General features: G+C 56.3%; 2 protein-coding genes across 2 annotated transcripts in view; one reads left to right on the top strand and one right to left on the bottom strand.

Moving 5' to 3' along the window:
- Nucleotides 1-828: 828 nt before the first annotated feature.
- Nucleotides 829-4,382, top strand: CCL25 (C-C motif chemokine ligand 25). Its single transcript, XM_006917220.1, has 6 exons — nucleotides 829-872; nucleotides 1,017-1,123; nucleotides 3,016-3,133; nucleotides 3,224-3,360; nucleotides 3,687-3,806; nucleotides 4,052-4,382. The coding sequence occupies exons 2-6, from the start codon at nucleotides 1,051-1,053 to the stop codon at nucleotides 4,057-4,059; spliced, it is 456 nt and encodes a 151-aa protein (XP_006917282.1). The 5' UTR covers nucleotides 829-872; nucleotides 1,017-1,050; the 3' UTR covers nucleotides 4,060-4,382.
- Nucleotides 4,383-6,364: 1,982 nt separating this feature from the next.
- Nucleotides 6,365-23,372, bottom strand: part of FBN3 (fibrillin 3) — a 52,193-nt gene continuing 35,185 nt past the window's right edge. The window contains exons 45-63 of the mRNA XM_006917251.2: nucleotides 22,632-22,760; nucleotides 21,989-22,108; nucleotides 21,145-21,270; nucleotides 20,124-20,276; nucleotides 19,873-19,938; nucleotides 19,530-19,655; nucleotides 19,083-19,202; nucleotides 18,836-18,958; nucleotides 17,916-18,050; nucleotides 17,645-17,770; nucleotides 16,379-16,585; nucleotides 15,421-15,546; nucleotides 14,707-14,829; nucleotides 14,402-14,518; nucleotides 11,557-11,685; nucleotides 11,352-11,471; nucleotides 9,929-10,163; nucleotides 9,156-9,303; nucleotides 6,365-6,703 (exon numbers count right to left, since the gene is read on the bottom strand). Coding sequence (XP_006917313.2) covers nucleotides 6,365-6,703; nucleotides 9,156-9,303; nucleotides 9,929-10,163; nucleotides 11,352-11,471; nucleotides 11,557-11,685; nucleotides 14,402-14,518; nucleotides 14,707-14,829; nucleotides 15,421-15,546; nucleotides 16,379-16,585; nucleotides 17,645-17,770; nucleotides 17,916-18,050; nucleotides 18,836-18,958; nucleotides 19,083-19,202; nucleotides 19,530-19,655; nucleotides 19,873-19,938; nucleotides 20,124-20,276; nucleotides 21,145-21,270; nucleotides 21,989-22,108; nucleotides 22,632-22,760 — 2,768 coding nt within the window. The remainder of the gene's footprint in view (nucleotides 6,704-9,155; nucleotides 9,304-9,928; nucleotides 10,164-11,351; nucleotides 11,472-11,556; nucleotides 11,686-14,401; nucleotides 14,519-14,706; nucleotides 14,830-15,420; nucleotides 15,547-16,378; nucleotides 16,586-17,644; nucleotides 17,771-17,915; nucleotides 18,051-18,835; nucleotides 18,959-19,082; nucleotides 19,203-19,529; nucleotides 19,656-19,872; nucleotides 19,939-20,123; nucleotides 20,277-21,144; nucleotides 21,271-21,988; nucleotides 22,109-22,631; nucleotides 22,761-23,372) is intronic.

Below are 23,372 nucleotides of genomic sequence, written 5' to 3'. Positions count from 1 at the left end.
CGCATATCATACAGTGCATCCATTGCAAGTGGACTATTCCGCGATGTTTATTTGCAGAGTCGCTCGACCATCACCACTAATTTCAGAATCAAAAACACCCTTTTGCTGTCACCCCCTCATTCTCTACCCCTCCCAGCCCATGGCAGCCACTAATTTTATTTTCTGTTTCTACAGATTTGCTTGTTCTAACACTAGGACATTTCTGTGACATGTCGCCCCATCGTGTGGAGGGAGAGAAAAATGGGATAAAGCCGGGGCCCCAGAAGAACAGGTGTTTTGGGAGTGGGGAGCAGAGGTGAAGGCTCTTCCTGGGGCTCTAGGCAGCCTGAGGCCTGTCCACAGGAAGCCACCCAGTGTGCGGAGGAGAGGGAATGGGAGGAGGAGAAAGGGCTCTTCAGGGAGAAAGGGTGCTGGCCGAGGGGCCTGGGATGGGGGAGGAAGGAAGGGGGGGTCACAGGGCAGCCAGCTTTCAAGTGGCCTGGTCGAGATCAAGGCTGGGCTGACCATCCGCATCTGTCTGTCAACCTCTCATGGAGAGGGAGCCGAACCTCTGTTCTGCATCTGAGTAGTTGATTAAGGGAGTCAGTGTTTCTTGATTTGAGTCCTCTTGTCTCCAGTTACCCCCAACTCGCCTCCAAGTGTACCCTGACCTTGCATAGAGGAGCTAGAAAGAGAAAGGAAAAGAGAGGAGGGCAGGACAGGAGGGAGAAGCCTGGAGGTGGAGTGGTTGAGGAGGTGGGGAGGAGGAAGGTGGGTGGAGGGCAGGTGATAGCAGGGTGGGGCTCTATCTATAAAGGGAAAAAGCCTGCGGGCTGGTGGGCAGGAAAGATTGGTATACGTCTCCGGAGGCACCAGGGACTCCATAGGCTTTGGTAAGTGTAGCCCCCCCCAGGTGAGACCAACAGCCCGTCCCTCTGGAATGACTTGTCCCCAACCCGTGTCTGTCTGCCACTGGGTGTTCTCAGTGCCTGCCGCTGCTCATTTTGGGTCCTCCCTACCTCCACCTTCCCCGTTAGCTCTCAAGGCTCGCAAGGAGAACCAGCCTGTGCCATGAAATTGTGGCTCCTGGTCTTCCTGGTGGCCTGCTTCGTGGGCACCTGGGTCCCTGCTGTCCACGCTCCAGGTACTGTCTAGGCCATACCTACCCACCTCCCCCAGATTTCTCCTTTCCCCATCCATCCTCCTATGCCTCCCATTTGCCTGTCCCCAGCTCCAGAAGCCTTCCCTGAGTCCATCTCCACCACTGAATTCTCTGACTGGCAGACAGCTCCCCTGCGCCGAGCATGCAGAAACTCCTGGCATCTGTGCAGCTCCTTGGGGCTGCAGGGCCCCCAGCCTCTTTTCTGGAGCCCCCACCACAGTCTGTGACCCAAGTCCTCCCTGCGGGGACTCCAGCTGGCCCAGGGACTGCGGGGAGCAGAGGGTGGCTTCCAGCGGTGGCCTACTACTTACTGCAAGACACACCGCAGTGACCTAACCTAGCAGAGCCTTTTTTTTTAATGGGTCGCCATCCAGGCTTCCCCCTACTCGGGCTAACTGGGTAGTCCGGCTGAGAGTCACGACTCAGCCTTTATGGGCGTCAGTTTCCTCATCTGCAAAGTGGGCTTCTGAATTCTCACTACAGTGAGGGGCTGTGAAGATCCAACGGGCTGATGCCTGCAAAACGCTTGGCCCAGTGTCAGGGCCAACGACAGTAAATATTACTGTTATTAATGGGAAATCCCTTCCCTCCTCTCCCTTGATTAGGCACTTGAGGATTTGGGTGACGAAACGCCAGTTCTGGGCATTCAGTGTCTCCCTCAACAGGAGCCCTCCCACTGTGTCCTCCATCCCTGTGGGCTCTGGGGAGGCAGCTGAACCCCAGCAGCAGGTGGAGCAGGGTCGAGGTCCCATGGCCTCACCCACCTGCCTCACCTGCCCCTCACTAGGTCTGAGGTCCTAGCCTGGCCCCTAGCAGACCTTAGCCTTTGCCCTGGAGGGGCTGGGCTCTCTTCCCGTTGTCTGCTATCAGAGGCCCATTCCAGGAGCAGGGCCCAGCCCAGGCCCTTTGATCCCAGGGGTAGAAAGGCCTCCAGTCCCTGGAACTTCCTTCCTAGGACTGCAGCCCAGGGTCCCTCTGACTCTGCTTCCCCTTGCCCTCCCATGCCACTCAATCCCTTCCTATTGACCCCTCCCTCCCTCCCTCCCTCCCTCCGTGCTCTACCAGGACTCACACTTAGTCCCTCTAGGAGACAAATCCCGGAGAATCCTTGAGGCCTCTGCCTTGTCTCCTTTATCAATTCATCCTCTGCCTCCAGGCCCTCTGGCACTAGCACCTCCTCTGAGCACCTCCCCTCCAGGTCCCCGTGCTTCCCTTGCCAGCAGAGATCAACTTTCCAGTGTCCCCACCAGGCCATCCCCAATGACAACGCTGGATCCGATTCCCCTCTGTGTTTGTTCAGACACCTGGCACCGAGTAGGAACTCTAAATGCTGTTGTTTGACCAACGGGTAAATGAAAAGAGACTCTTGGTCTCTTGCCAGGTGACTTGGAGTGGTCACTTGGATGGGGACAGAAAGGAGGAGGTACCTGAGATAGACCTAGGCGGGGAAGGGCCAGCCTGGAGCAGGAGCCAGGACACCAGGAGCAGCGGGCCAGGCGCTCATTTTAAGAGGAGGGACCCAGAGGGAGTGGTGGCCTGGGGCCCCTCCTCGGGGAGCTGCACCTGCCTTCCTGGCCCTCTGCCCCGGAGCAGGAGTGGAAATGGCCTTGGTCCCCTATTCATTTTGAGGTCCTGGGCCTTTCCCAGCCAGAGCGTGCAGGCCCTTTCTAACTCTTGCCAGCTGTCCCCATATCAAGGGCTAAAGGTGAGCCTAATGGCTTCCTTATTGCCTGGGCTGTCCCTCAGCCTCCACTGGGCTGTCATGCTATGTTTGCGGTACGTTTACGGCAGTGGCCATGCCTGCACACACAGTGCACACACAGCTCCACAGGTGCACATAGGAAAGGGAGCCTGGGGTGGCCGTGTGATTGCAGGAGTCTTTGAGGACTGCTGCCTGGCCTACCACCCCCACATTAGGCTGACCGTGCTCCGGCGTGCCCAATATTACCTGCGCCAAGATGTCAGCGGGAGCTGTAATCTGCCGGCCGTGATGTGAGTGGGGCCGTGGGGGCTGGGGGGACTCACACATAACTTTGCTCACTGCTTACACACTAACCTGGCGTCCCCACTGCCCACCTGCAGATTCTACTTCCCCCACAGACAGAAGATGGTGTGTGGGAACCCACGGGCCAAGTGGGTGCGAGATGGGATGAAGTTTCTGAATATTCAAAAAAAGGCCCTCCCAAAGCATCATCAAGACACCAGGAGAAACTTCCAAGGTAGGTGAGACCCCAGCCCAGCATCTAGGGTGCCTACCCTCCCTGCTGCGGGACTCTGAGCTTCTCAACCCCCTAGGAGGGGGTTGCAGCCCAGCATGCTGACAGCTGCTCCACCCCAAGAAAGCTAGTTGCTGGGGAGTAGGAGACTGAATGAAAAAACAACTCTTTTAGTCAAAACACTGAATTGCCAGAGATGGAAAGGTCAAGTAAATGGGAAATTCATCAGCTCAAATGACCAGCCAACAGCTTCAGGCTCGGTTAGATGCAGATACTCAAAGGGTATTGGCTGAGCTCTTATCTATTTCTCTTTCCATGTCTCTTGACAGACTCTCACTCTGGGGTGAAGAAGTTTAGCTCTGGAACCTCCAGGCTACCGCTGTACATGTTTAGAGGTCACACCAGAAACAGCCAGAGGAACAACTCCCACCCAGCAGCAGCCGATCCAGGTAAGGACTCAGATCATGTGACCATCCCTTCACCCATCACCGCTGCTGAGGGATGAGGGCTCATCATGAGCCCAGACTGGGTCAGGGAACTCACCTCCAAGACCGAGGAGGGCTGGCTCTGTGGACAGCCCCACAGACTCACACACGGGAGGGTTGTAGGTGTCACTACTCTGATCCAGCCCTGGGGGGGCTTTGGCTCCACCCCAGTCCCCATCACCTGCCGTTCTCTCCAATCCCTTCTGCAGGACCATGAGCCCACACATCTCCTGCATCAACCAGCACAAAATGGGCTGGACCTTTCTCTACCATGAGCGTCACCCTGCAGCCCTGGCTGCCCCAGCCCGTGACCTTCAAGCCAAATCTCACGCCTGACTTTGTGTTGGTTCCCTCCCCGCTGCCACTTCCTGCTCCTAGCCAGCCCTGGACAATGGGTCTTATAATCATTGAGATACATCACCCACCTGCAGCCTCTTGCCACCCACCCTAGGCCATGCCTCTGTCTCTCTGGGTCCTTGCAAAGCGCCAGATCATCTAAGATACCCCTCTCAGCCTGTGTTTTTTAAAAATAAACCTTCGATGGGTCATCATTCCTGTCTCTGTCACATTTCACTATGGGGTGTGAGTCCCTAGCCTATGCTGAATCCCACGTGATCCCCTCACTCCAGGATCTGTGCTCAGCCCTCACAGGAGACAGCTCTGGGGGGAGGGGTGGTGGTGGCAAGCACTGAAAGTGTTGGCTGCAGGCCCAGGTATGTCCAGTTGGTGATCTTGAGCAAACCGCTTACTCTCTTGGCACCTCCTTTCTCATCTATAAAGCGGGGGCTCTGCCCAGATCACAGGGCTATAGTGAATGGCTAATTAATAGACAGAGAAGCCTCTGCAAGCTCTGATAGGCGCCCAGCAGCTCCCGATAAATCAGGCGAACCAGACCCTGGCCAGGACAGAGCCCTGGGGCCAGGCACTAGTGACACTCTGCAAGGAAGGCTGGCCACTCTTCCGGGTCCAGGTCATTACCCAGACTTGAGCCACTCAACTGTGTTGTCCTCAGGAAGCCTGTTTCCACCGTGACAGAGAACGTTCTGGATGAAAACCAAATGCACCATCATAAGGACAAGAGGCGGTTTGGGGCCAGGGACCAGACTTGGAAGAACATGAGTCACATCCAGGCCCCACTACACTATGGGTGTAACCCCAGACAGATTCCACAAACTCTCTAAGCCTTACTCTTCACCCCTGTAAAATGGGGCGATAACACTGCCTGTCTCGTACAAGTTTGTGGGGACTAAATACACTCCCGTCTGTGACGTGGACATGCACACGCTGACTACGTTAACGCGATGAGAATCCCAGCCATTCAAACTGGGGAGGTCTAGCCCAACCTGGAGCCAGGCGGGATAGCACGTGGGTGATGGCATGGCTGCCTGACTTTGAACCTGGCTCTGCTACCTGCAAACTGGAGTCATCTTAGTCAAACTGCTTAACCTCTCTGAGCCTTAGTTTTCCAATCTGCAAAATGGGGAAAAAATAGTAGCATCTGTTCCGTGAGGTTGTACTGACAACTGAATGGGTCCATAACTGGAAAATACTTAGACCATTGCCTGGTACGTAGTACGTGGTCTGGAAACGTGAGCCATTTTCATCAGTATCCATGAACCCATTAGGGCTCAGTTTGTGCCAAACTCACAGGTCTGAAGTTGGCAGGGCCTACCTGTACCCTGAGATCCTGTCCCCACCCCTGGGTCCACCCACCTCTCACCTACACTTTCTCTTCAGAGCACAGAGCTGAAGCCCATCCTTCCCACAGCTGCTGCCCTTCTGGGGCCTCTGGTTCCCCGTGTGGTGCTGCTGTAGGCAGTATCTACTTACTTTGAGAGTGTGCCAAGGGGGCAGAGGTAACCCAAAATAACTTTATTGTTTTTCTGCTTCTGATATAAAGCATCCTTGGAACCCTAGCCCAGTTCCCTGGGGGCATGAAAATGGCTGTGTGTCACCAACTCTGGCTGGGGCCCCTTCGGCCCTACTGCTTGGAGGGATGAGCCCCATGCCCAATGCAGCTGCCATCCCATGTCCCACTGACCCTCCAGGGGCTGAGCCTTGGTGCAGTGCAGAAGTTTAAGCCTGAGATTGACCAGATGCAGGGAATCCCAGGGCCCTGCTTGACCCTCGTTTGGAGGTGGAAGGTGCAGGCCGCGGCTTCTAGTTGTCTCCAGGAAAGACTGAGTGTTGGAGAGAGGCTGGGCTCGCCTGAGGTCATAGTGTAGCACGTCATTTTTCCTGAGTTCTGGGTTCCACCTGGTCAGCCATTACCACCAGGGATCGATCCTTCCCAGTTCCAGGATCTTCCATGACTGGAGAGGAGGATGGCATGGGGGCCGGGGGGCCCATCGAGGCCAGGGCTCGTCACCGGGGTCTCCCTGCGGTGTGTAGCGAGCAGATTCATCAGTTTCCCCAAAACTCCATGGAATGAAGCAGGGGTTGGGCGGTGCCCAGGCAGTGAGTCTGGAGAGGAGACTGTGGGAGGGGCCTGAAGCCAGGAGTCGGGCGCAGGCCTTTCCTGGCTACAGCAGCTGCAGCCGCACCTTCAGCCGCAAAGCTAGGACCCCTGGCCCCGGCTGCCCCTCTGGCCAGATGCCCCAGGGCCCTGCAGCGCTCACCACCTCCAGCTGGTAGGTCCCAGGCCCCGGCCTCCGCCGCCCCAGCTGCAGGGAGCTGAGGCCGCGGAGGTGATGCATGCGGAAGAAACCCTGCTCGTTGCCACGGGCAATGACATAATGAACACGGCCTCCCAGACTCTCCAGTGCTGGCCGCAGCTCCAGGATGTGCTCGGCCCGGCCCAGGCGCGAGAGGTTCAAGCTCAAGGTCAGCGGGGCCTCTGAGTCTAGGCTGGCCATGCTCACCTGGGGGAGAAAGACCAGGTGGATGATGGTCAGAGGCCAGCAGAACCAGAAGGCGGTGGGTAGGGGGCCATGCAGCCTTGGCCAAGGGGAGAGTTTATCCAATGTCTAAAGCGGAGGAAAGCATGGAACACTCTCTGCCCTTGACTTCTGTCTAGCCCCTCATCTACAAGGACAACGTTATTTATGAGCTATGAACAGGCATGAAAGCAGAGGCTGGTTCCCAGATGGAAAGCAAAGAGGGAAGGTGGCCGGCCACTTTTACATGCTGACTCCTGACCCCTAGCCTCGGCGGAACGGCTTTAGTGAGATCAACTGCCAGTCTGGGCAGAGAGAATTGAGAATTTGCCTTCAGAGCCCTCTGCACAGGGTGTCAGATGGTGTCGGGCCCCAGAGCCCTAAGGTCAATCAAAGGTGGCCTGGGGTGGCTGGAGTAATGACCAAGGGCCTTGCAGCAGAAGCCAGCCCCAGAGAGGATACTAGACCGGACACAGCGAGGGAAGTACGAGACCCAGTGAGGCCGGAGACGAGAGCTGCCCGCCAGCTTTCCGGTTCCCGGAGGCCCGCTGTGCTTCCTGCATCTGGGTTCCTTGAGAGCCCTCTGTGTGCAGATGACAAACCCCTCTTTATCTGAGCTCCTGTGAGTGAGTGTGTTCCTGGTCCTGGCAGCCGGACAGGGCCCTGAGTAAGCCAGCCAGTCTCAATGGCAGGCTAACCCAGGCTGGGTGCTGCATCCAACGCCACAGGAGGTTATCTGTTTTCTTTTTTGCTCTGGGCAGTGTTGTTTGTTTCGCCTAATTGACATGCTGATGGAGTGTTTTGCTATTGCATTAAAGTGAAAACTATTCCTTTTCCCATCCCCTCAGTTCTGGAGATTTCAGCCCTTCCCCATTAGGTGTTGCTCAAACATGTGCTCCTACTGACGCCTGCTGGTAGTCTGTGGGTATTGCAGGCAAAGCCACAAAGCCCATCCCAGGAGCCCTGACAACCACCCCACTCACTCCTACTGAGGACCAATGGCTGGCTACACAGTGGCAAAGCTGACAGACACAGGGCCCTACCGTTGTGAAGCTTGCAGAAAATAATGGTAACAATGAGATAATATATATAGCCACCATTTTTCCCAGCAAGAGGGGGAAAAAAACGAGAGATAAACGGTTCCTGGAACCATTAACCATATTTAGTTAATCTAATATTAAAAGCCCCTCAGACCTAATATTCCTATCCTACTTCTGCCTTCATTTCCCCCATAGCATTTATCATGTATCATATTTTTGCCATGTGTTGTAAAATACAGTGTTTTACTTGTTTCTTTTCTGTCTCTCTGTTAGCATGTCAGCCCTATGGGCACAGGGACTTTCGCTTAGTTCACTGTTGCCCCATCACGGTGCCCAGCGCACAGTAGGTGTTCAGCAAAACCTTCGGAGTGAAGGAGTTTGGTCCCAGATGGGGGTAATGGCTCCTGTGCTCACTGATCTTTTTCGAAATCACATAAAGTGATGGTGTCAGAGGGTGGTGACTGCAGAGGAGCCCAGGATGCCTGGCCACGAAGACCAAGGCTGCTTATAAAGAAAAGGCCATGCAGTGCAGCTGTGGAATCTCTGCTCTGCCACTTTCAAGTTCGGCAGCTTGAACATGTGACCTGAGCTCTCTGAGCCTCAGTTTCTCAATCTGTATAATGGGTACGATAGTGGCATCTGTACCTCTCAAGGCTGTTGTAAACATTGAGAGGCCGTGAACGCAGTGTGCATCAAGTAGGTGCTTAATAAATGTTTGGCTTTCAGATCTTTTGGGGGATGGTGACAAGGCTGACTAGCAGTGGCCTTAGGGACAAAACCACCATGTGGCATAACCTGGGGTCTGGGTCATGGCTGGAGTGACCCCCAAGGGGCAGAAGGGACAGAGCTACAGGCTGCTCTGCTGTCCCTCAGAGTGCGGGGAGGACCCCCGCAATTTCTAGAGATGAGGTGACAGGAGGCCCAAGCATCGCAGGTACAGGAAAGAGGTGTAGAGGTGAAGGGTCTAAAGGAGGGTGACGAACGAAGGGGATAAGCTGGCTGCTCTGCGCCCCGTTGGTGATAAATTCAGAGGAGCCTGAGGGAGGGCTTTGCCAGCCAAGAGGTGAGGGGTGACAAGTTCCAGGGGCCAGGCAGGGTTGGGAGAGCCAAGCCCTTTCTTCTGCATCCAAGTGCCATGAAAGGGATCACGGGGAGCATCACAGCCCAGCGTGAGTCTGTATAGGAGGTAACTTGATTTGTCACCAGAAGTGAGGTGGAGCGCTGGGAGCCTGTGCTCCCCAGAGAGCCCCGGGGGCTGAGAAAGTGCAGGAAAGCCCAAGCAGGCACCACGACTCAGGGACAAGCTGGGACACAGAGTCTGGTGTTCCTACCCTTGGCCGGTTCTCTGCCTGCCCCCACCGACAGTACTGCCACACCCAGTGCATCCCCTGCGGCACCTGGCGGTCCCCGTGCATGCTGCGCCGTGGCCGGTCACGAGAGGGGAGGCTGTTGATCTTGCATTCGTAACAGGCTTCAGGTGTGAGCAGCTCCTCGTCTGGGCCGTTCTGGGATCCAGGGCTGAGGCTCAGGCCGGAGACGCAGTGCCTAAGCCAGGACGGGGGGCGGGGTGGGGTGGCAGATCTTCAGGGGAAAGACAGTAGGACCTCCCCGCCACCCTCACATTCCACTGGAGCCATGCTGCCTGTGGCCACAAGCACTGTTATGCAAATGTGCCGCTGTGGCTTTGCATGCACCTACGGGGACATGCATTTGTGTGTGCACGTGCATCCTTGGCTTACCTGGGCAGTGGTGTGAGCCTGCATGCATGCAGGAGTGCATGAATGTAACTGAGTGCACCCAAGGTCTGTGCACGTGCAAGCCTGCATGCACGCTGGGATGCGGATGTGTGCTTGTGCGTGTGTGTGTTGAGATAGATGAACGCACGAGGGTGCCCAGGCATGTTGGCACAGTGTGAGCCATGAAAACATTTGTGTGTATAATGGAGAAGTGTGCACCTATCACGGTGGGCATGCAAGCATGCAGGAGTGCCATGAGGACAATTACACCACAGTGGGGTGTGAGCTTATGTGTGCATATGTACGGGTGCTGCTGGGGCTCAGTGCACCATTTTCTGTGCACATGCATGTACGTGTGTGTGTGCATGGGCCTGCACGTGTGTGTTCACTGCCAGGATAGGAGGGTCTGTGCTCACCCCACTCAAGCCCCTCACCCTTGCCCAGCCCGGAAGTAGCCTCGGGGGCAGCCGCACAGGAAGCCACCGGGAGTGTTGGCACAGCTGTAGCTACAGGGTCCCCCCCGCGCTGCACACTCATCCACATCCTGGCAGCCACCCAAGGTTTGGTCAAAGTCAAAGCCAGAGGGACAGACGCAGTGGAAGCCACCGAGTGTATTGTGGCAGGAGGCACTGCCGCAGGCCGCAGGCGACAGGGCACATTCATTCTCGTCTGAGAGTGGGGAGGGGGAGAGAGACGACGTGGGAGGTGGGGGACCAGCGTTTGCACCCGTACTGCTCCTCCCCCACACTTGGCAACTTCGGCTCCTCTTTCAGAGCCCAAGGCCAATGTCAAAACCTCCATCAATCTCCCATGAGCCCCGCAGCCCTGTAATTCTCCTCCAAAGCATTTCTCTAAACATCCCGGAAATCCTAAATTGTGGGGTGGTCTAAAACAAGGTCTCTCCTCCTTGGCACTGTTGACATGTGTGACCGGATCCCTGTTGGGGGGCAAGGAAGCGCCGGTCCCGGGCGCCAGGAGCACCCACTGCCCATTGTGACAACTACGAATGTCTCCAAGACACTTCAAAATGTGCCCCAGGGTGCAAAACGGGTCCCAGTTGAGAACCAATGCCTAACCAACCCCCATTTGCCCCATGAGGCTGGACTAGAGGGCAGGGATGGAATCCGTCTCTCGGCTCATATCTGTCTCTGCAGGGCCTGCTGCCAGGGAGGTCCTGGGGAAACCACGGCCGAAAGAGTGAATAAGCCACAGCGGAGGCGACAGGCTGAGAACGGGGAGCTGGCAGCAGAGGCGACGGTCTGGGTGGTCCCCAGGGGCCGCACGCCACAGGGCGGTGGGGGACAGATGTAGACTGTAGCTGAGGACCCACCACAGGGGCAGGAGGAGGAGCTGGAGAAAAGGCAATGCTGGCGAGGTGGCGGGAGAGTGGGGACGGCCATATCCCAGAGGCCACGAAAGGAGAGAGTGTCCAGAAGGGTCAGGCGGCAGTGCCCAGAGCAAAGGAAGTGTAGAAGCTGAGGGTCAGAGGGGCAGAAAGCTACCCACACACATCTCCCCCCTCGAAGCCGGAGCCTCTGCAGAGATGTGGCCCGCCTGCCCGTCCGCCCGGCACTGCCGCACCCACCGCAGACATCGCTAATCAATCACAACACTCTCCCCGCGGTCACAGGCACCACCGCAGAATCTTTCTCAGCTGAGCCCTCCAGGTCACCACTCCCTAAGAAATGGACTTTGCCATGCTGGCTCTGCAGCCCCGACGTCTGGCAGAGGGGAAAAGACTATCTTCCAGGCTGGCCCATCTGACCTTTAGTATCCTGCAGGGGGATGGTTCCTAGACACCTGCTCTGGACAGGTTTTGGTGGGGGCTTCACCTTCTTCCCGGCCCCCACCACTCACCCACACACTGGCTCCACAGGGAGTGTGGTGTGAAACCTTGGGGGCAGCTGCAGCGGTAGCCCCCCAGCTCGTTCTGACAGCCATGCTGGCAGCGATGGGGCCCGTCGCATTCATCCACGTCTGCAAGACAGAAGGAGAGAGGGCTCGCCTGGCAGCCTTCAGGACCACCTCCCAAGCCTAGACTCCACGCGAAGCCTGGCTCTACCTTCGCAGCCACGGCCTGAGCTGTCCGGGGCGAAGCCTTGATAGCACTCACAGCTGAAGCTGCCTGGGTTGTTGCGGCAGCGTCCACGGGTGCCACACGGGCCAGGCTGCGCCAGGCACTCGTCGTTATCTGCAGAGGATGGAGAACCAGCAGGGCCACCTGGCCGTTAGGGATTCAGGGCGGGCACCATGACTCTGGGCCTACATCAACTGTGTGGCTTCGGGCGAGTCACTTACCCTCTTTTTGCCTCAGTTTCCCCCTCTGTGAAATGAGATCTATAACAGTTCCCACCTCGCCGAATTGCTGTGAATATTTGAGATCACACACATAGAGGACATCATTTGAATTTTATCTGCGCCACCTCAAAGCTGTGTGACCTGAGGCGAATGACTTACCTTCTCTGTGCCTCAGTTTCCTCAGCTGTAGCATGGAGATAATACCCACCTCACTGAGTTTTTGTGAGAATGATATTAATCGAATCATGTAAAGGGCTTAGGACAGTGCATGGCATGGGAGTAAAGGGTTAATAAAGCCCCTTCTCCTCTTCCATGGGAAAATGACCCAGGGTAACTATTGCGCTCTGTCCTTGTGGGATGTCAACCAGTGTTACATACAGGCTCAGAAGAATTTGTGTGCCTCCCAAAAATGTGTATGTTGAAGCCCTAACTCCCAACGTGATGGTGTTTGGAGATGGGGCCTTTGGGCGATGATTAGGGTTACGTGAGGTCATCGTGGGATTAGTGCCCTTATCAGACGAGACAGCAGAGCACTTGCTCTGGCTCTCGCTCCACCACGGGAGCACACGTGAGAAGACAGCCATCTGCAGGCCAGAAGAGAGTCCTCCCCAGCCTTGATCTTAGACTCCCAGCCTCCAGAACTGTGAGCAATAAATATGTATTGTTTAAACCGCTCAGGTTATGGTATTTTGTTATGGCAGCCCAAGTTGCCAGGCAACGTTGCCGTGGCGGTCACAGCCATGGCCAGTAAACTGCATCTGGAACACTACATTTCATCCAACACTTCATTGGATCTGAGTTTTGGCTTCTTTGAGTACGGAGATTATTAACACTAGGTGCATTCCTTTGGGGACCTGGGATCTCTGGGGTACAAGAGGCATTGGGGAAATGGGGCTTCTATGCTAGAGTGGCTCCTGCAGCTGTGTGTAGTCTCATCCTTCATGTCTCAGCTGTCACTTGAGGGGCCACAGAGACTAGCCCTGGAGTCTCACCAGGATCCTGCCGGAGAGACACATCCAGTGCCACCTGCAGTTCTCTCCCTTGTATCCAGCAAAGCGAACCAAGGGTCAGGCTGGCCTACTGTGGTCATGTGTGTGTGACCTTCTGGTTCAATTGTTAGCAAACCGGGGCCCCATGGGACAAATCCAGCCCACCACCTGTTTGTGTAAATAAAGTTTCACTGGCACAAAGCCATACTCATTCATTCATGACCTATCATCTATGGCTGCTTTTGAGCTACAATGGCTGAGTCGAGTAATTACGATAGAAATCATGTGGACCACTGAGTTGAAAATACGTACTGACGGGCCCTTTGTGGAAAAAGTTTGCTATCCCCTGACCTAGTTAGCCTAAGACCACCCGCCAAGAGTACAGGCTGTACAGGTGTTAGTCACGAACAGTCTGGAGGCTTCGATCTGCGGTATCAATGCAGTAGGGGCCTGGATGAGAATTTAAACTCTATTCTAGTGTGAGAAGAAGTCCTGTGTGAGTTTGCTATGTGTCACGTACATGTGGGATGCGCGTGCACTGGCACATTGGCTTGTGTGTGCACACGCTTACAGATGCACCCATACAAATGTCACGTTAACGGTGCTCATCTTAGGAGGCAGGGAATCTAAGTCCACCGTGCAGAAAAAGAGAGACGTGTGTCATTTCGAGGCCCGGAATGCTCTTCCCCCAACTTATGCATGGCTCACTCCTTCACCTCCTCCAAATCTTTGTTCAAATGTCCCCTTTTGATGAGGCTTGTCCTGATCCCTCTTTGAAAAATAGCAGCTTTCCTGATCTCCTTGCTCTGCTTCACTTTTTCTTTCTTTCATACTTTCATGTCACCCTTGAACATGGTCCGGTGTTAATGTATTATGTCTGTTTCTGGTCTGACGCCCTGCCAGCAAGGACAGCCCACGATGGCGGCAAGCCTGACCACTGCGTCCATTTCTGCACCCTCAGAGTCTAGGCTGGAGTTAGGCACCGCTTCTGAAAAGGGCCAGATAGGAAATATTTTTGACTTTGTTGCCATTGTAGCCCAGAAGCAGCCACAGCAATATGCAAATGAATAAGCATGGCTGTGGTCCAATAAAACTTTATTAACAAAAGCAAGCAGGAGGCCGGGCTCGACCTGGGGGCTAGAGTCTGCTGACCTCTGGTCCAGAGCACTGCCTGGTACACAGTGGGTGCTCAGTAGGTGTTGGCTGAGTGGATTAGTGGGAGCCTGAATAGGGCCACCCGTGGCCGAGCTGGCCCTTAGGAGAGGTCTGTTTCTCCCGGACCACAAGACATTAAGAAGTGATGGGAGTGACAGATGCCCTTGCAGCTTTAGGTTCTGAACCAGCTTCCCCTTTGGACCCTGTGAGACCCTGGGCTTTCAGGAGCACCCTGGAGAGGGCCTTGGAGAGAGACTCAGTGGGGACTGGTCAGATGTCTGGGGCCGAGGTCAGAGGGACTCCCGAGGGCAGGCCTCCCAGGTCCCTAGGGAAGGAAGGAGACTGAGGCTCTAGATGCTACTGGGCACTTACTATTTATTTGCTATCTGCTTGCTATTTATTTATTTAAATAAATGGAGGCCAGCGTCACGAACCAGCTGCCGTGTGAAGGATGAGGGGACTCACCAAAGCAGGCCTGGTGGTGCTGGGTGAAGCCGGGGGGACAGCGGCAGGTGAAGGCGCCGATGGTGTTGACACAGAAGAACTGGCAGTTGTGCTGCCTGGAGGTACACTCATCCAGGTCTGTGGCACAGATGGTCCCAGGGCTCAGGGCCGGGCCCGGCTGGGACCGAGGGCTTCCCAGGGGAACGGTCCTAGAGATGGTGCCCTACGCCATGCAGTGGGAAGGGGGTGAGACGGTCTGGGACATGCCTGGGGCTTCCCCAGGGGGGAGGGATGGAGCCCCGCAGGGCATGAGGGAGGGACATCACCTCTGCAGGTCCCGCTGTCCTCCTCCAGCAGGTAGCCGCGGGGGCAGGCACACAGGAAGCTGCCCTCCGTGTTTTTGCAGAGGAAGGTGCACGGCATGGGGGCCTGGATGCACTCGTCCACATCTAGAGGGGATGGCAGCATGCCAGGGGGTCAAATGGACATTACCAGGGGCTCAGGGGCTGGGGTCTCTACCCTAGCCCTGCCGAGGTCTCCTACCCAGATCCTAGCCATCCAGAATCTGTGAGCTTACATAAAGAACTGATACTTATTTCTGTTAAAAAAAAAAAAAAAAAAGAGTAATCATGCTGGGCCTTGTGGGCCACACGGTCTCAGCTCCAACTACTCAAGTTTGCCTTTGTAGCAGGAAAGCAGCTGTAGAGAGTAAGGAAACAAATAGGTATGGCGGTGTGCTAATAAAACTTTATTAACAAAAATAAGCGGCGAGCCAGATCCGGTCCTTGGGTTGGTGTTTGCCAACCCGGCTGAGATGAATATCTGCTATTCAAGGTAACTGAAAACCTTAGGATGCACAGAACTACAGGAGGAAAATGGACCAAAAAAGGCCAGGGTGAGGGGAGAGATCAGTGGATACTTTTGACTTTGTGGTCCATACGGTCTCTGTTGCTCTGGACTTGGTTGTCTCACAGAAGCACAGGCCACGTGCTGTGTGGAGGGGCTGGGCTGGGTCACGGGGTGGAGAAAGAGGGGCTCACCCAGGCAGGTTGTGGCTGTGGCATCTGGCGTGTACCCGGCCTGGCAGTGGCATCGGAATGAGCCAAGGCTGTTGATGCACTCACCATTGGGACACAGGTGAGAGAGCACATGGCACTCGTCCACATCTGGGGACAAGTAGGGCTGGGCTGGGGCTGGCTGCCTTGGGTCACCGGGGCATGACTCCTCCTTTTAGCCCACCAGCCCTCTCTCCGGAGGCCAGGCCAGCCCCTACTTCTCCTCCCTCCACCCCTGAGCTGGGGATCCCACCTCAGGCTGCAGGTGGCACCTCCGCCAGCATGTCACACTAATGAAACTCCTTCTACTGGACACTTAGAATGCCCAAGGGGACACAGCCATCCTACGTACGTGGAAGCACAACGGCACACAAGCTTTTCATACCAGTCACACGCACAGACACTTGCAGAATCATGAGTTCACATACTCAGGGGCTCCTCTGTCCTCCAGAAGCACCCTTGCAAAGGTGCTTCCTTCTCAGCCCCTGATGTCACGGCTGCTCACTTGGGATGACCTGTCACCTTCACCGACATGCTCGATGAGACATGTTCATGCACAGATACACCCCCACTCACACACACACACATACCAACTCACAGACACTCACCGGAATCCAAAATGCATGACTGGCTCACTCCCTCTCCCCCGCCTCCTGGTTCGTAGTCCTCACCCAGTTCACACACAGCTCACACACCAGCCCACATGCGTTCACACACTCATTAACGAGCCCACACACACAAGAACAAAGAACACGCACACTGCCTCACACACCTGCTCACCCATCCACCCAAGTTCATGCACCCACACACACAGCCAAGAATGGGTTTGGTTCACACTGGTCCACACAGACCAGCCAGCACAGACACACACACACTCACATACACTCACTCACACACACACTCACTGAAGCACCTGCACTCCTGTGAGCAAATTCCTACCCACCTCGGCCTTCGGCGGTGTAGCCTGGGCCGTGGGGGCACAGCTTCCTGTGGGCAGAGGTGCCGGGCAGGGGACAGAGCTCGCAGCGAGGCCCCCAGCCACGGCCGCCCCCACAGCAGCACTCAGCCCTGGTGACTGCCTCGCCACTGCTTGATGGGCCCTGGCACACAGTCTGCAGCACCTCGGAGAAGCAAGGCCCCCGCCGGACATCTGCAGAGAACGAGTGGGGACAGTGGGTGGCAGAAACGCACTGTCTGGATCGCCCTTCTCCACGGGTCCGGGGGAGCTGCATCTGCAAAGGGGCTCCCGAGTCTCTGACAGCTGCGTCTGTGCGTGGGGTGCGACCTTCCCAGCTGTTGTTCTCTGGCAGTGTTAAACACCCCCGCTGGGCTGGGGCTGGGGCTAGAGCTGTGGCAAAAGCTACAGACCTGAAGATCGGAGAGCTAGCCCCGGGCTGCAGATGCCAGGCTGCTCTCTGAGAGCCAAGGGCAGCTTCCCTCTGGCCACAGAGAGATCAGAGGGTCAACAAGCAGCTTGGAGTCTGGGGAACACTGGGGAGTTGGCAAGAGGTGGTGGCGTCCTGGACAGATAGTGGGGACAGAGCCGAAGGATGATGTCCAGAGGCATGTGGAAAGTGGAGAGGACAGGCTGGAGACCAGACGTCAGGTAAGGGACAGGAGGCCACTGGCTACTCTAGCGGCCTGGCTTGGGGGTCTGGGCAGGTGCTGGGGCATCACCGAGACTGGACTTGGGGGCGGAGAGGTGGGCTTGTTTTGGGGTGAGCTGTGTCTGGGCGGTATTGGGGATGGGGGTTCCTGAAGGCAGCTGGACAGACGCGTCTGGCCTAAAGCTGAAAGGTGGAGACTGCTGGGTGGACAGAATGACGAAGGATGAGAGGAGAGTGGTGGGGACTGTGTGGAGACAGGACTGACAAACAGCCGGGGCAGACGGTCTACGTGGGTCACCTGCCGGGTTTAGCCCCCAGGAAGAGGTGACCCTGGGGAGGGCTGGTCACTGGGTGTGCTGGACAGGGAAGTGGGGAGATGCTCTGCTGTTCCAGGGTGCTTGGCTGAAGGGAGGAAGGGAAGCACGGTGGCCTACGATGGGCACGCGTGTCCAGATCAGCTCGACAACCCTGCGTGCCCCTTGGTGCCCCAGATCCCGTCAGCTAAACAACCCCCCGTGTGCCACCCTGGGACACTCCCAGGAGGCAGGAGGGACAGGCACCGAGTGGCTGCGTCTCCCGCGCCTACGCCTGGCCACACTCACCACGGCACTCAGTGAGGGCAGGGCTGGGCTGGAACCCCTCGTCACAGTCACATCGGAAGCTGCCCGCGGTGTTGACACAGTGGCCGTTGGCACAGAGGCTGGGCTGGGCGCGGCATTCGTCTTCATCTGAGACGGGAGGGATGAGGCAGGCCAGCGGGGAGGCCCCCAGAGCCTGCTTCCCCCCAGTTCCGATGTCTGCCCCCCCGCCCGCATCCTCTTGCTCCGACTTCTCCCTCTGTGGTGCTCCCTGCGCCCCGAGGCACCCCCGCACCTATGCAGCCCTCTCCAGAGCCGAGCTGCGGCTGCATGCCCAGGGGACAGACGCAGGCGAAGGTGCCGATGAGGTTCTTGCACAGCATGCCTCGAGCGTGGCAGTCCTGCTGGCCATCCGCACACTCGTCCACATCTGCAGGTGACCGGGGACAGATGGCGGCTAAGGTCAGGTGCCCCACAGCCCAGCCCCAGGCTATGGGGGCCTGAATCCCAACCCCTAGGTGGTCTTGGGTGGGGCCGGAGTGAGGCTCCTGCAGCACGGCCAGGCTCCCAGCCCTCCGCTGCCGGGCCCAGACCTCGTGACAAGCCAAAGTCGTCGGGACTGCCCCAACACCCGCGTCCCCTGTCCATTCCAGGGTCTAGGAATCTGCAGGGCCTTCACCATTGTCGCTGGAACACTGGCCCTGTAATCGCCCTGGAGGGGCCACATGCCGGCCTGGGGTTTGAAACTAGACATTTGGGACCAGAAAACTGTGGTGGGAGGCCGATCTGCACTTTGTAGGGTATTTATCAGCACCCTAGGCTATTCAGCGCCAGCAGCACCCTCCCACCCAACTGAGACGATAAAAAAAGTCTCCAGACGTTGCCACATGTCCTCTGCAGGGCATGACTGCTGTCCCCACTGCCCCGTCCCACTCAGGGCGTGTCCAGCTGCCCCCGGAGAGGCCTCCAGAGCCACACCTACTGTGCTGTCAGGACCCACAATGCTAGCACCCCGTTTTCATAACAGAAACGGAGGCCCCACTCACAAAGCACACCCGCTGCACAGTCACCTGCCTCCCTCTCCACTCACCTTGTTACTTATTGTTCATTCCTGCCCTTGGAGACACAGGCTCTTAATTTTCCCTCTTTTCTCAGGACTGAGGCGTGGGGAGCCTGGGGGCCCTGCCCGTGCCCACCTGCCCGTGCGGGTCCTACCTTGGCACATGGTCCCGTCCTCCCGTAAGGCATAGCCAGCTGGGCAGGTACACACGTAGGAGCCTTTGGTGTTGCGGCAACGGAAGGCACAGAGCAGGGGGTTCAGGGAGCACTCATCGATGTCTGGGGGGGCCAGTGGAGGTGCCGGCTGGGGAGGGTCTGCCTGCAGGACCCCCGCCTTCCTCCCACAGACCAGCTCCCCACTCCCATGTCACACAGCCCAGGTCCTGGGCAGGCAGGGTCATACCCTCACAGGTCATCATGGGGCCGGGCTCGAAGCCATCCGCACAGGCACATTCAAAGCCTCCAATGACGTTGGTGCACGTGCCTTCCCCACAGGGCAGCCCCACGGAGCATTCGTCTGCGTCTGGGGGGTGGTCAGTGCCTTCAGAGAGCCCCCCATCCTTGATATTATCTTGTCTGCCTCCCCACTGACCGCCACAAACTGGATCGGGCCAGGTCTGCTGTGGCTCTAGGCTAGATGCAGGACAGCATGCCGTATGTGTTCAATGAATGAATGAACAAAGGAATGAATGAGTGACCAAATAAGTGAATAAATGGATGAGTAAATAACGGAGAGAAGGAAGAGTGGGCGGGGAGAGTGACAGTGGCTAAGGGGCAGGGTCCTGCCCTGGGTAGTGTCTGCCCTGCTCCTCTGCTCCTTCTTTTCCTGGGAGGCGGGCCGGTCACTCACCCACACAGCTGACGCCTGTGAAGTCCAAGCTATAGCCAAAGGGACACTCGCAGCGAAAGGAGCCATCGGTGTTGACACAATGGCCATTGGCACAGACACCAGGATTCTCTGCACACTCGTTCACGTCTGTGAGCAGCAAGGGTTGAAGACACGGTGCCTGTCATGTCCTGGCCACACTGAGGGTCTCTTCCTTCCCTCCAGGCTGGAGGGGTTTAGGGCCACCCGTGGGTCAATGAAGAAGCTTGAAACCTGGGAACCCAGGCGGAGCCCAGACGAAGCTGGGTGGAAAGGAGGAGGGTGCGGCAGCCCGGAGGAGCTCTTCGCGTGGGGGCGAGGGACTCACCTTCCCGAGTCTCGTCTGGGCCTGGGACTGCTCCGTGACCAAAGGGGCAGAGCTCCTGGAAAGCGGCTGGACAGTGAGAGGACAAGGGGGTGAGGGTCAGGGGCCAGGTGCAGCACTCAGGACCCACCAAGCGGGTGGAGGGATGAAGGAAGAATGGAGAGAAAAGAGGGGAGCTGGGGGTAGAGGGTGGCTGGGGGGCGGGGCAGGCAGGCAGAATCAGAGGGGAGGGACTGGACAGGGCCGGTGCTCACCACTGCCCTCCTGAGGACACAGCTCACAGGGGTCGTTCCAGCCCTCGCCAGGCCTCTGGCTGCAACAGCACCGGGTCTTGGTGGTGTTGAAAGCTTTGGGCATCGAGCACCTTCCAGCCTCGAAACGGGTGAAGCAGAAACTCTGCCGTGTGTCTGTGGGGTGATTGCCCAGAGTTGCTGGAAGGGCCATTAGCAGTGCTCGCCCACCCCGTACCTCTTCCACCCCGGTTCCTGCAAATGGGTGGGCCTGCCTCTACTAGCAGCCAATCAGAACACTCCGGGCCTCAGGCCATGGTGGTTGGTTTGGGGGTGGACGTGTGACCCACAGTGGCCCATTGAAAGTCAGCCTTGAGGCATTCGTTGGACCCCTGGGAATTCCTTCCAGCAACACCCCTTTCACTGCTGTGGGGGTGCTCCAGGGGTGCTCCAGGGACAGGGAGAGTGGTCAAACTCAGCTATATTATTCTTGGATTAGAAGCCCCTTCTTGCAGAGGCAAAGTGACTAATCCCAGAGAGCAAGAGGACCTCAGACTTCAGCTCCCCCATCCTCATTGCTGACCCCTGGTCCTCAACCCCAGATTCCTACCAGCCTGAGAAATCCTCTTTGTTGGGGATTGGCCCAAACCTGTCCCCAGAATAACGAATATTGATTCGATTGTCCTGCCCTCCCCCTCGTTCCTGGAAGAAAAGAGGCTGGCTCAGATTGAATGAGGCTAGCGCACACCAGACGAGGCTAGCCCAGCTGAGATGAAGCCAGCCCAGGCAGGGCCACTGCAGCCCTTACAGGGCAGCCCAAGCCCAAGGGACCAGGCTAGCCCAGACTGGACCAAGTTAGCCCTCCACGGACCTGTCTGGCCAAGAGGTCGGTTGGACTAGGACAACCCTACGGCCCCTCCGTGAGGCAGAGCTCCAGGAGATCCATACGAGAAGCGGCACCCCCTTTCCTGGTTGATCCGACTCTCCCCTGCCCCATCCCCCACCTCTTTTCAGAGCCCTCTGTGCTCTGTGGCCCCAGACTCACCAAAGCAACGGTGCCCATTATCAGAGAGGACAAAGCCAGGCGGGCAGAGGCACTGGAAACTCCCGGGGCTGTTGGTACAGGTACCAAAGAGGCAGAGGTTGGGCTCCTCCGAGCACTCGTCGATGTCTGGAGGGCCAGGGACATAGCTGAGTGGGGTGTGAGCAGGACAGGACCCTGGCTGGGGTGGGACAGCCTTGGCTGTTCGGGAGGGACTGACCCAGAGTAGGAGCCCCCAGGGCTCAGTATGAGCCAGAGCACTAGGGGGCAGTATGAAGGGAATTTTCTAGAAGGTATATTCAGGGTAGGGATTATGGTCAGGAAAAGTCCATCTTCAGAGATAAAATTTGTATAAAGATAACCAAGATTAGATAAAATTTAGCCTACATTTGATGGAGTTAGTTCACATTACATCAAGCTAGCCTAGATGGGCTAGACCAGAGATGGCCCGGCCAGACTGGTCCAGGTTAGCCCACACTGTACAAGGTTAACCCATCTGCTCAAACCAAACTGATCTAGGTTAGCCCAGGTCATACAAGGCTAGCCCAGATAGATTAGATTGGAGGAGGCCAGGCTAGACTGGTCCAGGTTAGCCCGCGCTATATAAAGCTAGCCCAGGTGGAGACTGGACCAGAGATGGTCAGGCGGGAGAGAGGGAGACAGGAGAGGAAAGGAGCCGTCAGCCCAGAGCGCTTCTAATAGTGTGTGGCGGTGCGTTGGGCACTGTGCTAAGTGCATCTCCACCCTCAACACGACACTAGCTGGCGTTCCCATGTTACGGATGGGGAACAGAGTCCCAGAGATGCCTCTCTGAATCCAGAGCTGGGAGGTAGGGCCGGACACTCACCTATGCAGTGGTCATTCTGCACCTGGAAGCCGGGGGGACAGATGCAGCGGAAAGAGCCTTCTAGGTTCTGGCAAGTCCCTGGCAGGCAGGCTCCTGTGACTCTGAGACACTCGTTGGTGTCTGTGGAGAGGAGGAGGGGACCCAGCACCAGTCAGCAGCAGAGGGCTCACCTGGGACCAGGACTGGCACCTACAGTTAGTGCATGATGGCTGAGGGCCCCAGGGCAAGCCTTCTCTGTGGCAGCCCTGGAGCCAGGGGAAGGGCTGAGACTCAAGAAAACGGGGACAGGTGGGGAAGGATAGTCTGGGTCCTGGGGTGGAGCCAGGTGGTATCCAGGGGAAGAGGGGACAAAGTTCCTAATCTCAAGCCACCTGCAGACACCTTTCACAGTTCCCATAGCACCCTCTCAAGCACTTCTACTATCCCATACTTTGGTAAATTTAGATTTTTCAAAACAGCCTCACTCTCAACCACGAACCCTGTGAAAATATGGGTGTGATGTGCTGGTTTTATTCTTTCTTTTTATTCCTTAAAATAAACGCACGGTTATGGAATAAAACCACAATCACGTAGAAGTACCAGACGCAGGTAAACTTGGAGCAGGGGCTGGCTGAGATGGCTCCCAGCACCGTGCGAGACTCACCCATACAATTCTTCCCGTCGGTCATGAGCTCAAAACCATCCTGGCAGAGGCAGTGAAAGGAGCCAATTGTGTTGAGACACTGGCCAAATCGGCACACCTGTCCTGCCAGGGTAGTGCACTCATCCACATCTGCAAAGGGGAGACGAGCAGGTGGGGTCACCTATAGCACTGAGGCTCTAAGCCTCCCTTGCACTTCCATCCACAACGAAGTTAAGTTGATGGCAGTGACTTCAATTCATGGAGCACTCACATGCCAGACTCTGGATATTAACCTTCTAACTAATCCTAGAAGGCAGATACCAATATTTCCTAATATAAGCATTTTAATGCTGTGAACTTGCCTCTAGAGACTCCCTTAGCTGTATCCCACACATTTTGTTATATTTTCATCTTTATTTAATTTGAAATATTTTCTAATTTCCCTTATTATTTCTTCTTTGTTCTACGGATTCTTTAGGAGTATGCTGTTTAGTTTCTAAGTATTTGAGGGGATTCTGGATATCCTCTGTGACTGATTTCTGGTTTAATTCCCTTACATTCCGAGGACTTACTTTGTGTGACTTAAGTCCTTTTAAATTTGTTAAAGTTTGTCTGCTATGGTCTTTCTTGGTAAATGTTCATGTGCATTTGAGAAAAATTCATATTCTAGAATGTTCTAGAAATATCAGCCAGGTCTAGGTGGTTGCCAGCCGTGTTCAAGTCTTCTGTATCTCTACTGATTTTCTGTTTGTTCCCTCTATT

This window comes from Pteropus alecto, unplaced genomic scaffold (genome assembly GCF_000325575.1).
Source record: "Pteropus alecto unplaced genomic scaffold, ASM32557v1 scaffold37, whole genome shotgun sequence".
In the NCBI taxonomy this organism is placed as follows: domain Eukaryota; kingdom Metazoa; phylum Chordata; class Mammalia; order Chiroptera; family Pteropodidae; genus Pteropus; species Pteropus alecto.
Note: the sequence above shows the minus strand (reverse complement) of the source record. Positions and strands in the feature narration are given on the sequence as shown.